Raw genomic sequence first — 14,118 nt, 5'->3', positions numbered from 1 at the left:
GCACAACAGTGAAGGAAATAAATTGGCTTAAGGAGATTGGGGCATGCTTATTCTCTGAGGAGGCGTGCCAAGTGGATCTTTAATGTACACAAAGAACACAAAGAACCTTAGTTTTAAAGATCCACAAACAATAAACAGCAAGGCACTCACGCACTGAGGGAACAGGGATTTATATTGTTGCAATATGAACAGTCTTTTGCAATATGTCAGAAGCAGCCTAGTGTATCTCTCAGCTGCAATCGATACAGAAATAAAAGAGCAAGTGGATGATTCTGCCCATCTGACTGATAGGAGTTGATGTTATGAGGGTCTGGTTTGAAAAATCATTATGCAATTTATTAAAACAAATGGTTCAGGGAAATGGAATTACAGTGCTTGTATCCATTCAATTTGCTTATGTCACAACAAAGATGATCGACAAAGAGGCCAGAAAAGTACAAAATGAACAGCTTCCCCCATCCCTTCCCACCACCCATACGCTGATGCAGAACAGATGGAAGGAGCTAACATTGCGCTGAGAGAGTAAAAGTGTTTGAATGTTTATCAGAGAAGAAAATGGAGACAGATGTCCTGGTTATATCATGTATTAAAACAGTCTGATTGTGCCTGGGGAGATGGGATATTAAAAGTGGAAGCCTTGATGTCTTTCCCAGCACACGAGTGCTGGTCTTGTATGTTTCAGAATCAGATGAAAGAAGCTTTGGTGAGGGCAGAGGATTGAATGCCTGAAAGAATCCCTGTCTGTTGGCAGCATCATGGAAAATCCACTTCAGCACGTGCTGCAAAGGTACATTTATTGCTGAAGTTAATACCACATAGGCAGGATCGATTTTCTTTTAAATAAACCATGAATGGCCAATTATAAACAGCTGGGGCCAGATCCCTGGATGCAGCCATGATGTTCAGAGCACAAGGCACGAGCAGCATGCAGAGATGGCTTAAAGCCCTCCCATGCACTGCCCTGATGCTGGTGATGCTCTGTGCATGGCTGTTTCCTCTGTGCGGTGTCAGAGCCTGAGGACTGCCCTTACTTACGCTGGCCTGTAATGATCACAAAGAGCTAAAACATACTGCAGGACCAGGGAAGTGCAGGGGGCGTCCCTACGTGTGGTGCTCCCTTTTATCTAGCCATATGCACGTACCACACACAGCAGGGAGGGTGGATGGTATATAGCCCCCATGTCAGCTCTATACCACTGCATGCTCATCTCTCACTGGTGGATCCTCTCTGGGCCAGTTAGACACGGTTTGTGGTCCAAGCACTTGTCAGTGCTGCACAAAGCAGCCGCATGGCCCCGCAAGATCTGATTCCTGAGCTGGAATTCAGGGCCAGTTTCTCAGCTGGTATAAATCAGCATAGACTTGACTGACTTCACTATAGCTATGCAGAGACAGGATACTCTTTCTCATACTACTGAGAACAAGGAGGCCAGCTGAGGAGCACAGAGGCTTGAGCTTTGGTGGCTTCCCACTGAATGTGACAGCAGAGAGTTCAGGAAATCATTAACCTGTAGCACAACTCCGATACTCACAGCACTGTGGGGCTCAATTTTTGGCCGTTCCATGGCAATGGTAATGCAGTTCAGGAAAATAATAACCAAGACGATGTGATCAAACATCTTGTGAGTGATGATTTTATTGCACATCAGACGGAATCTGCCCAGAAAAGGGGAAAAAAAAAGACACATGATGAGCTGTTAACACCTAACTGGTCTGAAACACTTTTGTCAAAGTATCAGCCTTATGCACGGCGTGAGAACTGAACAGTCGGCTTGAAAAGCAGATGCGTTGCTGACTCCCGACTCTTCCTCTAGGGTGGCCACGTGTTAGCAAATTTTTCTCAGTATAAACAGAAAAGGGTGCAAGCCACAAAATTTGAACACAATTTGCAAACACCACAAAGTTTAGGGGTGCCTGGTTGGATTTGGGGTTTGGTTCATTGTAAAGAGAGCAGCCACTTGCAACTTACACCTATTGCCAGGTTCGGATTTCAAGCTCTCCTTTACCCCTAGTGTCAAAGACACGTTTGAATTCAGGGCTCTAGTTTAGCTCCATCTCTAGCTAGAAAATAACCCAGTTTGAGTGTGCTAGGCTAAAGAATGCTATGCTGAACAAAGGAACAAGAGCTATTTAGCATGACAGATGGCTGTACGCTGATGCAGGATTTATAACATGGTATTACATTTCCCAAAGACTGTTTCTAAAAGCCTGTGTAATCATTGTATGAATGAACTGGAATGCTGCTTTGGGCCCTCCAGCTTAAAAATGCAAGGCGGCCCCTAGGACAAGCCATGACATTGCTGCATGAACGTGTATCAGGGCACTGATTCCAGATGGCCATCTAGCAGCTGCCCCTTGGGAAGAACAAAGGACTCTTGCTCCTTTATGTAAGCAACGGGCCTTTCCTGGAGGAGTGTGACTGGGGGATGGGAGAAAGGGAACACAAAGGGCCCAATTCAGAGGCAAGTCTAAGACTAGGAGTCGTCTAAGTTGGGGTAATACTTTCTTTTGGTCCCCCCAACGCATGTGCGACACCAATTTAGATACCATTGGATGTACTTAGCCACTGTGTACCCAGGTGTTTTCCCCACCTACTGTGTAAAGTCAAAAGCTCACCCATTCCCTGGGTGCTTGGCTTTATTAACAAAGAAATTAACAGCAGCATAAGAAAGATCTGTTCAAGCCTTCTCTCTCAAGGGTGGCTGTGCCTGGGGTTCCTCCCTTAGGACTTCTCAGCCCACAGCCTAGATCCTCCCTCCTCCCAGAGGGCTTCTGCTGGCAGCGTCATGGAACAGAGTACCCAGTACTCCATCAGGGTGGAGTAACCAGTTGCCTGCCCCAGTGAGTCAAGCAGGACCACCTTAACTCTGCCAGCAGGCTCAACACCTGCTAAGAGGGTGAGGTGTTCCCAGCAAGCACTGCCAGCCTCTTACAGACTTCCATAGGCTCACAGGGCCAGATTTAAGGGTAATGTGCAATTTAGCTTCAATCCCTTTACACTCCCCTGGAGCTACTTACACCCACGCCCCTCACTACACACTGAGGAGCTGGAAGAAGGGGATCAGTTAAAGTGGTTCCCAGCTTAACTGAACACCCGCCCCCTTCACAGTGTCTGGTGAAGTCCCCCAGACATTGGTAGAATGGGTGGGAGTAGTTCAACGAGAATCTGTGTGAAGGGGACAGTAAGTTACACACCGTCGCTGACCACCACCACAGACTACTGGGCAAACAACTGGTTGCTGCTACCTCCAGCAGCTATTCTGACCCTTTGACCTTTAGGTCGTAGCTTTCCCAGCCTGGAGCAGCCTGGCTTGCCCTGGTACTCACCTCCACCAGGGCAAAGGCTCCATTGGGTTCTGCGCTCTTTCTTAAACGGACAGCAAGTGTACATGAAGCAATGTCTGGGACCTGTCTATTGATATGGGGGTGACAGCTGGCATCCACGAGTCCTTAGGACCAAAGCACCACCTATCCTAAGGGAGGAGGCAGCGTTCCTCAGGTACCCCGGGTGAATAAACAGGGGCTCAGATTCTGTACCGCACCTCCAGGAGGCACAGGGCATGGGTGAGGGCCAAGAGGGCTTTAAACCACCTTTTCACCCTCCGTATTGTGGGCTGTTCTGGGAGCTGAACCTGATCCTGGTGTAAGTTAAAGCAGAGAGGGGCTGCTCCCTGGGCTGGCTATGAGCTATAATGCAGCCCCTGATCCCAAAGATACTATAAGCTAAGAGCCCACACCCATGTGCTCATGATCTGCCCACAGCTCGTCCTTACGCTAGAGCTTACAGCAATCCTACAATTTATCTGCACCAGGGGAATGCTCCCCAGCTAGTTACAGCAACCCATATGGCTACTATAAGTCAATGGAGTGGAGCAGGGGAAAGAATCTGTCTCCAAGACTTAGAGAGCGCTGTGGGCTTTACCCTCCTTGATGCACCGACTGGGAGACGGGCAGGCTGGCATACAATGACGGCTCTGATCTTCACGGTACTGGGGCAGAGTGATCCGCTGTAACACTTACATTCAGTTCTACCCAGAGCTATCACATTATTATGGAAGTTGCCTTACTTAGAGTGAGGAGCAAAGATGTAGATAGACCAGGAATCCCTTTCTTTGCACCAGGAAGGTAGGTGTGCCCTTATCCAAGCCTTCATACGCTCACTTTTGCTCTAAAAGAAAAATGACAACTGTACAGTGAGTTGTAATCAGTTATTCTGAGCAACTACAGCAAGCATCAGCCATGGAGTGAAACCCAGACAAAGCAAACAGCCAAGCATGAAACCCTTGTGGTGCTTTAATTTCTCATCCTCCCTGTCAACCTGGAAGTTATATGGCAGCATGGCAGGCCTGCGAGCTGGGGTCATTTCTGAATGACATTTCTTGTGTGTAATACAAGACTAAAATAATGAAATTGACAGCATGGATACACATGCCCTGCTGTGCACCTCAGGGATAGATTGATGATACCTAAGAGTACATGCAAGCAACTCCACTTACAGAACTGTCTTAAGCACAGCTGTGTAAAGGAAGTGGGAGGCCATAAATTTAAAGACATCTACTGTGTGGACAGGCACTGCTGCGCATGGTATCTGCTCACAGTCACCACGCTAACACGGAGACGACATTTTAAAAGTCATAAAGAAAAAAGCAGAGAACGTTGTTTTTTTTTAAAAAGGGTCTTCCAAACCTAGTCAGTCACAAAGCTAAGATGTCACATTTTTTCTCATAGAAGAAATGTCACTCACCATTCAGCAAAGCAGCCGATTATGAGCTGAAAAAGCAAAGACCCCAGTGTGCATGGCACTGCCAGCAAAAACTGGGGCTTAGAGCAGCAGAGCCCAGGTCTCTGCTGATTAGTGACAGGACTCTCTAAACATCTGAAAACTCTGTTACCATTATTTTTATAGCAACATGAATACACTAATAGGACAAGTGTATTAGTTAAAATCCCTGCTCTGAGGTCAGCCTCAGACATTCTGGATACTTAACAGATGTTTGCCCAAATCTTCCAAGGTTTAATTCTAAGTTAAAAAGGAACATGTAGGGCTTATGTTAGAGCCAATAAAAAGGGCAGAGGGTCAGACGTCTGCATACCACTTGTGGACTCCTGTGTCTGTGGCACCTGGGTCTAATTCTGGCTGTTGGACTTGGTGTGCAGGTGACTGGGTGGTGTACAAGGCCTGTGATATACAAGAGCTCAGACTAGATGATCTGGTTCATTCCTGCCTTGAACTTTATGACTGAGTCACATATTTGTGCACCGCTGTGATATTGGAGGAGTCGCCAGTGCTTTCCACTTTGGTCCATTAACAGAATGTCAAGTGTACACCTGCCTTACCATTTTAACAGATTACTTATACCATGGTGGCTTAAGAGAAGATGGCAGATTTTAGGGCTTTGATCCAAATTCTGTTAGAGTCAATAGGAATCTTTCTATTAACTTCAATGGGCTTTGGACGAGGCCCATAGAGTACAGCTGTATCGGATATTAGATTTGTTCTTTCCACAATACCATAAACCATGTAGCAATGTGCCTACCCCTCAGGGCAGAGGGGCACCCGTACCTGCGCTGAATACTAGCTTAGAACATGTGCCAACTTCTTGAAATCAATGGGGTTACTTGTGCAGCAAAGTGTTACTGGACGTCAATAAGGGTATCACAATGTAGTCCTTAATGAGTCTCCAACCAGGGAGAGGTCTAAAACAGAGCCATTTATCTGAACATCCCCCCTCCCCCCCACACACGCGCGCGCATTAGGAGGGGGTCAGACAAAGGGGGAATGGGCAAAAACATCACCAGGGCTTGGGTCTGATTTTGCAAAACTAAAACCTGATTTCCCCAAAACAAAACTAGCCACAGATTCTACCCATCTTCCTCCAACACACTAGAATTTCAGACTTCAGATATTGTCTTTCGTTGGAAATCCACTACATTCTGAAGGTAAACTTTTACCGGGTTATCATTTATAATCAATCAATTAACTGTTGGATTTATACATCCATTATTATCCCAATTGCTGGGCAACACATCAATATTTATCGCTTTACTGAACTACCTCAAACTTCTTCTCGTTTGAGCTGTAGTTGATATCGACATATGGGACCAAATTGTACACACCCACTGCTTGCAAACCTACTGATGCCAATAGAGTTGCATGGGGTGAAAGCAGAAGCAGAATGGTTCACACTGCATGCAGAGGATCCATCCAGCACCTCCAAGCACCAAAAGGACAATCAAATGGCACATAGGGTGTCAGTGAATTGTAAGGCTCAAGTTTTCATCATGGGTCGGATGCAAAAATGGTGACCACTTTCAAGGTTACAGTCTTGCCTTCGCATGACAAATAACTTGAAACAATTTGCCCTGACTAAATAATCCATCGATCCCTTGATTTCCCGTATCCTGATTGTATACTCCCCTCCCCCCTCCATCTTTTTAATTCTGGATAATGCCACCACATAGCTCTTACAGGGACATGTTCAAAAGCCCAAGAAGTCGATAGGAATTATTCGATTGACTTTAATGGGCTTTGGATCAAGCCCAATGGCACATTTTATCCACAAAGAAGATCAATGTCTTTATCCTCATTTGTAAAATAGGCAAAGAGAGGTGCAGGGCCTTGCTTGTGGTCACACAGCAGAGTAGAGGCTGAACCTGTGATACTTGATTTCCAAGTCCGGTGCCCTACCCAATAGACTGCTGGTCAAAACAGGCACCTTGGGAGTGCATAAAATGAGAGAGTTTAAGCACAAGCCTGCGCATTCCCCCTAGGAGCTGAGCAATTAGCAGTTTGAGCTGGTTTGGACTGTAAAAACTGGAGCTGTCAGGGTAATTGAGTGGAATGGGTGAAATGCTTTCTGTGCTTATATGCACTCAGCCAGGAGTCTCATTAGCAACTGGTAATAGCTAGTACAGTGTCCGTTTTAATGAAAATGCTCGGTGACAAACTGAAACCTTTGGAAAACGAAAGCCACCTTATGAAGTTCTAGATAGAACCCTGATAGCTACCCCAGCCCTTGAGCATGTCGTAAGAGCTGTGACTTGGTCCAGTTAATTTTATATGCTGGACAGGTTCCAAAAGGATCTATTATTCAAAGCATTTCTGGTATTTATCTTGGGGATTTGAAGTGAATGGGAATGCGTCAGCAGCACAGAATGCCTCTTTGTGTTCCTTTCGTCCAGTTTTAATGCCAAAGATATTTTGGGTTTTGTCTAATTGTTGCAGCTCGCAGTTCAAAGGCTACATCAGATAACAAAGAGGAAAAGTGAACTTCCATCCTGTCCCTCTATTCAACATGTATGGGAAAGGCTTGGGACATGGATCCATCAGTCTTTACTGAAGCTTTGGCTTCCTTATACAAGGCCAAGTTCTGGTCTCTGTTATAGCCATGTAAATCTGGAGTCAAAGGAGATCCTCCAGATTTACACCAGTGTAACTGAGAGCACAGTTTGGCCCATGATCATCTGAGCCACATCCAAATCTCTGTGAAATAAAAAAAATGAGTATTTCCAGCCGACCCCCATCAAATGCTTTCTCTGCAAAGTCCAGATACACAGCATTGCTTACAATCAGCCTGATTGCTGCTGGAGTTTGCATTATGTTCAAAGAGATATAGCAATTATGTTATTTAAATCACATCTATTTGTTCATAAGACACACCTGGCCAGGATGAATAAAGATGTGGGAGAACAAGAAGGAAAAAACAACAACCAACAACCCTTTAATTCAGTTGCTCCTTTAGACAGAATGTTATGGGCATGATCTTGCTGGCCTATTGAAGCTAAACTCCCTCTGTGCTCAATGCTCTACCCAGCTGACAAAGAGAGACATGCCCCAGGGGTCTATCCAGTGGACAAAACACGTGCATAACTCCCATTGATATTAACCAGTGTTATGTTCAAACATCAAAGGGGGAATAGAGAACCCTTTAGAGACTACATTAATGAGATCTATTGAAAAATAGTTTCCTGGTTAGGAATTTCGGATATTATTAATGTGCTTCTCAGGGCAGAAGGGAAGAATGCTGACATTAAAAGATGACTGATATACGTCTTGGAGTCACAGAGAGACATTGATCTATAAATTTTTTATTATAGCGGAAAAAAATCTGCTAATAAACCATCCATGCCTAACAAGTCAACTGAATGCGAGCTAGAAGATGTATTATGAATCTCAGGACTGGATTATTTCATTCCAAACACTGAGCGGGGGAAGATTGAGATAATAAAATAGATGATTCCCTGATTGTTGATCTGCTTGTTACAAAACTAGTGCAAAGCAGATGAAAAAGCACAAACAGAATTCTTCTCACTTTGCATATGGGGGATTGTGTTTGAAGAGTCTTTTGGTTTGAGACCACGTAGCTTCCCCTCTTTCTGCTCCTATTTCTCACTAGCTTGGTTCTAACATTACAATGGACCTTTTGCAGAATGTGGAAATTTCACTCTGAGTGAGAGACAGACAGAGAGAGAAACAAAAAACTGGACCAGCATATATGAACATCAAAGATCTCAGGTCAGAGTCTGATTGCAGTTACACCTGTATAAATCCAGATTTGTATTGGGCCATTATTTCAGTGGAGTTCCTCCAGATTTACACTTGTGCAACCCAGAGCAGAATTTTGTCCCTTGATTTTATTGTGTGAAGAAGAGTTAATGGGCCTGATTCTGGTCTCACTTACACCAGTGTTCATTGGGTGTGAATTCACTAAAGTCAATACAGTGACACCAATGTAAAGTGGGCCCGGGGAGATCAGAATCTGGCCCTTGTTCTAGTTTTTAGTTCAGTGCAGAAAACATCAAGTACACCCAATAAAGACAGCTTTTGGGGTGTTGCTCCATAAAGGCACATTTAGTCCTCTAGGATCAAATTGATCTAAATAAGAGTCCAGCTTGTTTATTTTCTTTGAAAAAAAAACTTGAAATTTCCTCTTGTTCTACCCAGGTTAAATTGGGGGCAAAGAGCCCAAAAAGTGACACGAGGAAATCAGAGCAGGAAGCTCAAAATACCGAGGGAACGAATTCTTCAATCTACACCATATTTTCTAGTAACTGCTGTTTCATTATTTGTTAGAAAAAGGGAGAAAACTCATGGTCTCTGTGGAAGAATTCAGGAGAACCCTCACAATGAGGACGAGCCAAGAAACACGAACCTTATTTTCCCGGAATATAGCACTTTCCATCTCAAAAGTGCACCAAGTGGTTTACAAACTATTACCAACAGAGCCATTGAAACACTGGGAGGACACTGGTCTAGCAAACAATCCACTTCATAGCACAGCACAATAAAATAGGGATGGGAAGTTTGGCAAAGGACACCAGAGCAAACCCAGATCTTAGAGCATTACTACAGGGACTTTAGTCTGTTTACAGTAAATATTTATACTGTGTCCATGGAAAGCGGAGAAGACGACAGTCTTTAAAAATCTCAGCTTAAAGATGCAGTACATAACCTGATTCAGAAATTCATTCCAAGATTGCAGTCAGTTACCAACTTACTAGCTGCAGGATGCAAACTACGAGATACTGCACGCAGTATGTTCTGATGCGCCACTTACGTGTTTGGTTCAGGTAAGCGGGAAAGAAATCTGGCCTTGAGCTGGAGGATAAAAAGTCTCCAGCTAGCAATAAGATCATGATCTTTTGATAATTTTAATAATGATTCTTCTGAGAATAATTACAGGCCCTTTTCTTAGAAATTCCATCTCAAGGGTGACCAAAGTGGTTTGCAGCACTTCTAGGAGGTTAAGAACCAGGTTAAAGCAATCAGTTAAAATTATAGCCTGAGAGTCCACATCTGAGACAGAGTGGAATAAGTATATTTTAAAAAAGGAGATTTGTGGCTAGGCAACTATATCTTGGTCAAAAGAACCTCTGTTTCTGGTCAGTATGTACTTTGCAATTATGGTCGTCTTTAGCATCCATTAACAGTCTCAAAGTTCCATTTTCATTCTCCAATACCAATGAAATGTATTAAGATATTTCCTCAACCTGCTGCTTTCAAAGTCTCAGTATTGCCCCGGCTGCTTCTCCAATAATTACTGTTCGCAGACACTTGCCCAGACTAACACTACGATGGAGAATGATGCCTATTTCAGACCCACGCTGGTTGCTCATTGCATCTTAAATGCTCACTAAGGTAGACTAGCCAGTGTTTGTGCTGTGCTGCATTTTCCAGGCCCAGTCAATTTACAACTGACAGTTTACAGCATTTCAGATGCTGGCAGGTGCCTGCCTTTTTCTGTCCAAATATGGATGGCTAACACCCATTTATCTCCTTTCTGGGACAGTAAAAGGAGTCACTGCCCAATCTACTGGGGTCGCTGGTCTAAGCAGACTAAGGGCTTGTCTACACTTAAAACACTGCAGCCGCGTTGCTGTAGCACTTCAGTGACGGGATGGCGTCTCCTGTCAGAGAAGGTAATCCACCTCCGCAAGAGGCGGTAGCTAGATCAATAGGAGAATTCTCCTGTCAACCTAGCGCTGTCTACACCAGGGCTTACACTGGTTGAACTGCGTCGTTCAGGGGTGTGGATTTTTAACACTCCACAGCAACGTAGCTATACTGACCTAATTTCCTAGAGTAGACAGGCCTAACACACACCACAAACCAAGAAGCTCCCCCCCACAGCCTCCACAAACCTGGCTTCCTCCTGGTTCAGCAATTAATCCCACACAGTCTTGTGTGCTCAAGTGACCTAACCATCAAATAAAGAAAACAAATCCTCCCTTATTGGCAGGATGTCCCCACAGCCCCAGTCCTCTCCTTGCCAGGGGAGTGAAGGAGAAAAAAGGCCAAGGCCTTTCCCCAGCCTCCAGTCCTCTCCTCCTTCCAAGAAGCATTCCACCCCATAAGAAACCTCCGGCTTTTCACGATTCCTAGTTCCCAAGGCACAGCAGTCAGCAACACTGTCCGTCTGCCCAGTGGGCTATAGCCCCTCACTCCTAGCCTGATGCAGTCCCTACAGGCTGCGCTTTTCTTTCCAGGAGAATGAATGGGGTTTAAGCCTTTCCTCGTTCAGCATGGGTTGGAGTACCATAGTCCCCAGTCCTGCTCCCATCAAACTGAAGGGGAGCAGGACTGGTGGGTCTTTCATGGACATCAGTTTGTGACAAGAACATGGAGACCATTATCCTAAAGATCATCAGATTTTGCTGCTGTAGTGTCAATTGCTACCTGCCTAGAGTTTGATTTTAGCTAGTTGTCAAGCCGTCCATCCGAGAGCTAGGGCAGGCTCACGACTCAGAATAAGCCTAGACCTTTGGGTGAGCTGTATACATTTTTAGACTCTCCCTTTATTAGCAATTTGCTGTCACATGTTATTGTCTCATCCTGTTTGTAACTCTCCGGATAGGGAGCGAAATTCTCCTGCTGTATCTTATGGAAGATGTTTCAAGGTCTTGTTAGCCTTTGCAACGTCCCCATGCAGGTTTTGCTAACATAACAGAAAAAGGTCAGGGATGAATGAGAGAAAAGTCTCAATAAAATGAGATGTTCGTGTCACATTTACGCTTGTACGCACAGGGAGATAAAGTTCCAGGAGACCTCCAGGAGCGGAGATACGTGGGGAAGGTGGTCTGCAGGTTTTTATTTGATAAGTCACATTCTATGTTCCTTATTGCCTGGAGGCCAAGTTTGGTGTTAACCTCCACCCCTGATTTCCCTTAAAGGGGCTGGACAGGGTGGATGACAGCTCTCAGTTTGGTTCCTTGTATTTAGACGCATCTCTAGTGCGGTTGCAGTGACTCTAACGCTGAAACTGCTCTGGCATTTACACAAATTGGGCACAGCATCACATTGCAAATTACACACATTCATTTGAGAGCACAGATCCAGGGAAAATGTAAAAATGGGAAATGCCTCTTAACCACCTCGCATCTCTAATCAGTGCAAAATTACAGCTGATTTTCTCCCCCTGCCATGCTTTTAGCGAACATTTTCTAAATGGCACTTCTCAGACCTCTGAAAGAGACATACATATTGGACTAATGGCTCTTCATTATATCCTGGTCTCCTCCCCTGTCCCACCCCGACCTGCATCCCATGCGCCTACACAGACTAGCCAAGTGTTACTCAGAAAATGCACAGATAGCCAGGCTATGTCCACTGCATGACTAATATCACTTGAGAAACAGAAGTAGAAACCAAATGACACAGTCTTCCAAACACAGCTGCACATCTCAGATGGACCACATCAGCCCTCTCCCCTGTATGTTGCCATTTATGGTTCTGCAGAGAAAGCATGTGAGATCTGAGGTTCTCATTGCTCCAACATGGAACCAGTTGGAACTTGGTGGTTTCACTGAGTTTGCTTTAAGATTTTGGCACTCATCCTAACCCAAAACTGAAAGCAAAAGTTGGGATGGCGGGGGAAGGCAGGGGGTAGAAAGGTGTGAACGACATCAAAGAAAAGCTTTGCATGATCCCCGACAAAGTACATCTAAAGCGCTAAGAACAGAACGGGTACCATGCTCAGGTCCAAGAGCTAAGGTGGTCTGGGGCTCCTTTCAAAGACATTTACTTGTGCCTCTTGCTGCAAAGCCTAAGTCTCATTTTGTAACCTTCACCCTTCCCCACACCACCACCCCGCAACGCCACCTGCTGCAAATTGATAGGCCATGGGGGCTCAGTTCCTTTGAGGGATACAGGTTATGCATCCAGAATCGGCACTTGTGTCTGTGCAGGCTGATAATGGGTGGAGGTTTCTTGTGTAACAGGAGGAGTGGAAAATGTGTGATCCAGCCAGGGCTGCAGTGAAGCCTAGGTGGAGAAAGCTCCAGGGGAGGGAACATAGGCGCCGACTCTGTGGGTGCTCCAGGGCTGGAGTGCCCACTGGAAAAAAGTGGGTGCTCAGCACCCACCAGCAGCCCCATCGATCAGCTCCTCCACCTCCCCTCCAGCGCCTCCTGCCCGCCGGTGGTCAGCTGTTCAGCAGCAGGCAGGAGGCACTGGGAGTGAGAAGGCAGAACGGGGCAGGAAGAGGTGGGGCGGAGCAGGGGTGGGAAAAGGCGGGGGCAGGGGTTTGGGGGAAAGGGGTGGAGTGGGGGCGCGGTCTGGTGCGACCTCCCCGGGAACTCAGAAAGTCAGTGCCTCCGGCAGGGACTATGGCTTGTCCATATGTAATGCACAGGGCACACCCACGGTGCTAAATAACACGGTGCTAAATCAATAATAGCAAAGACGTAAGAGGAGCCCGTCCTTATTCCCCAGAGGGCTCAATATTACCCCACAGACACCCCAAGATTACTTCAGCTTGAAGCACAATCCCCACACCACTTGGCAGTGCAGCGTTAAACATCACGGTAGCATTTAACCTGTCCCAGACGAGGTGGGCTCTCATAACCCATGGACCCCCTGTGGCTTTTACGTGTGATTTACATGGTGTTCTTAAGTCTGCTGCTAGAGCGCAGGAGAGTGCTCAGCAGCGTTATTCTGCTAAGGGAACGGGTGTCAGTTAAACACAGGAAAGCCAAGAAGCTGCAGCAGCCACCGACTGTTGCTTTGTCTTACCAGGTTGCCTTCATCATCACCATCATCGTCATCCAACTGGAGCTGCTGTAACAAGACTCCTGGGGAGGTTTTCCCATTGCAGTCTTGATGCTCTGATGCAGCGGTCCGGCTGCTGTGCATGCTGCTGGTTCGGTACAGGGAAGGCACCTGCAAGGTATCTTGGAGATCGAACGAGCCTTTAGTTTCCAGCGACGCCATGCGGTGAGGTAAAGAGCCATTAACGCTCCCAGCCCGGCTGGACCTTTCCTCGTCTGAGCTTTCCCCTTCCTCCGAACTCTCCTTCCCGTTCCCAGACAAGAGGGACTTGCGCTCCCCACTCTGGCTCCGGCGTTTCAGGCTGGGAGCCCGTCCCAGGCTATTCCAGCTTGACCGGCGACTATTCCAGCTGCTGGCTGCGCTCCAAGGGCTGTGGGGGGAGCTCTGTATGCTGGACTGAGGAAGGGACAAGAACATGGAAAGAGTCAACCCAGCATCACTGCCACCATCTCATGCTTGTTCCCAATGGGCAGGCCTAGAGATACCAAGGCAGCGAGCACAGTATAAACACTTGGACAGACAGACAGCCCGCCCGCCCACACAGCTGGAAACAGCCGCACAAACCAAACAGA

General features: G+C 46.2%; 1 protein-coding gene across 1 annotated transcript in view; it reads right to left on the bottom strand.

Annotated features, from left to right (window-relative positions):
• The window catches only part of LOC123345941 (voltage-dependent T-type calcium channel subunit alpha-1G-like), a 145,197-nt gene that overhangs the window by 58,697 nt on the left and 72,382 nt on the right, over nucleotides 1-14,118 (bottom strand). The window contains exons 15-17 of the mRNA XM_044983059.1: nucleotides 13,511-13,942; nucleotides 4,068-4,168; nucleotides 1,533-1,656 (exon numbers count right to left, since the gene is read on the bottom strand). Coding sequence (XP_044838994.1) covers nucleotides 1,533-1,656; nucleotides 4,068-4,168; nucleotides 13,511-13,942 — 657 coding nt within the window. The remainder of the gene's footprint in view (nucleotides 1-1,532; nucleotides 1,657-4,067; nucleotides 4,169-13,510; nucleotides 13,943-14,118) is intronic.

Source organism: Mauremys mutica, chromosome 12 (assembly GCF_020497125.1).
Source record: "Mauremys mutica isolate MM-2020 ecotype Southern chromosome 12, ASM2049712v1, whole genome shotgun sequence".
Classification (NCBI taxonomy): domain Eukaryota; kingdom Metazoa; phylum Chordata; order Testudines; family Geoemydidae; genus Mauremys; species Mauremys mutica.
Note: the sequence above shows the minus strand (reverse complement) of the source record. Positions and strands in the feature narration are given on the sequence as shown.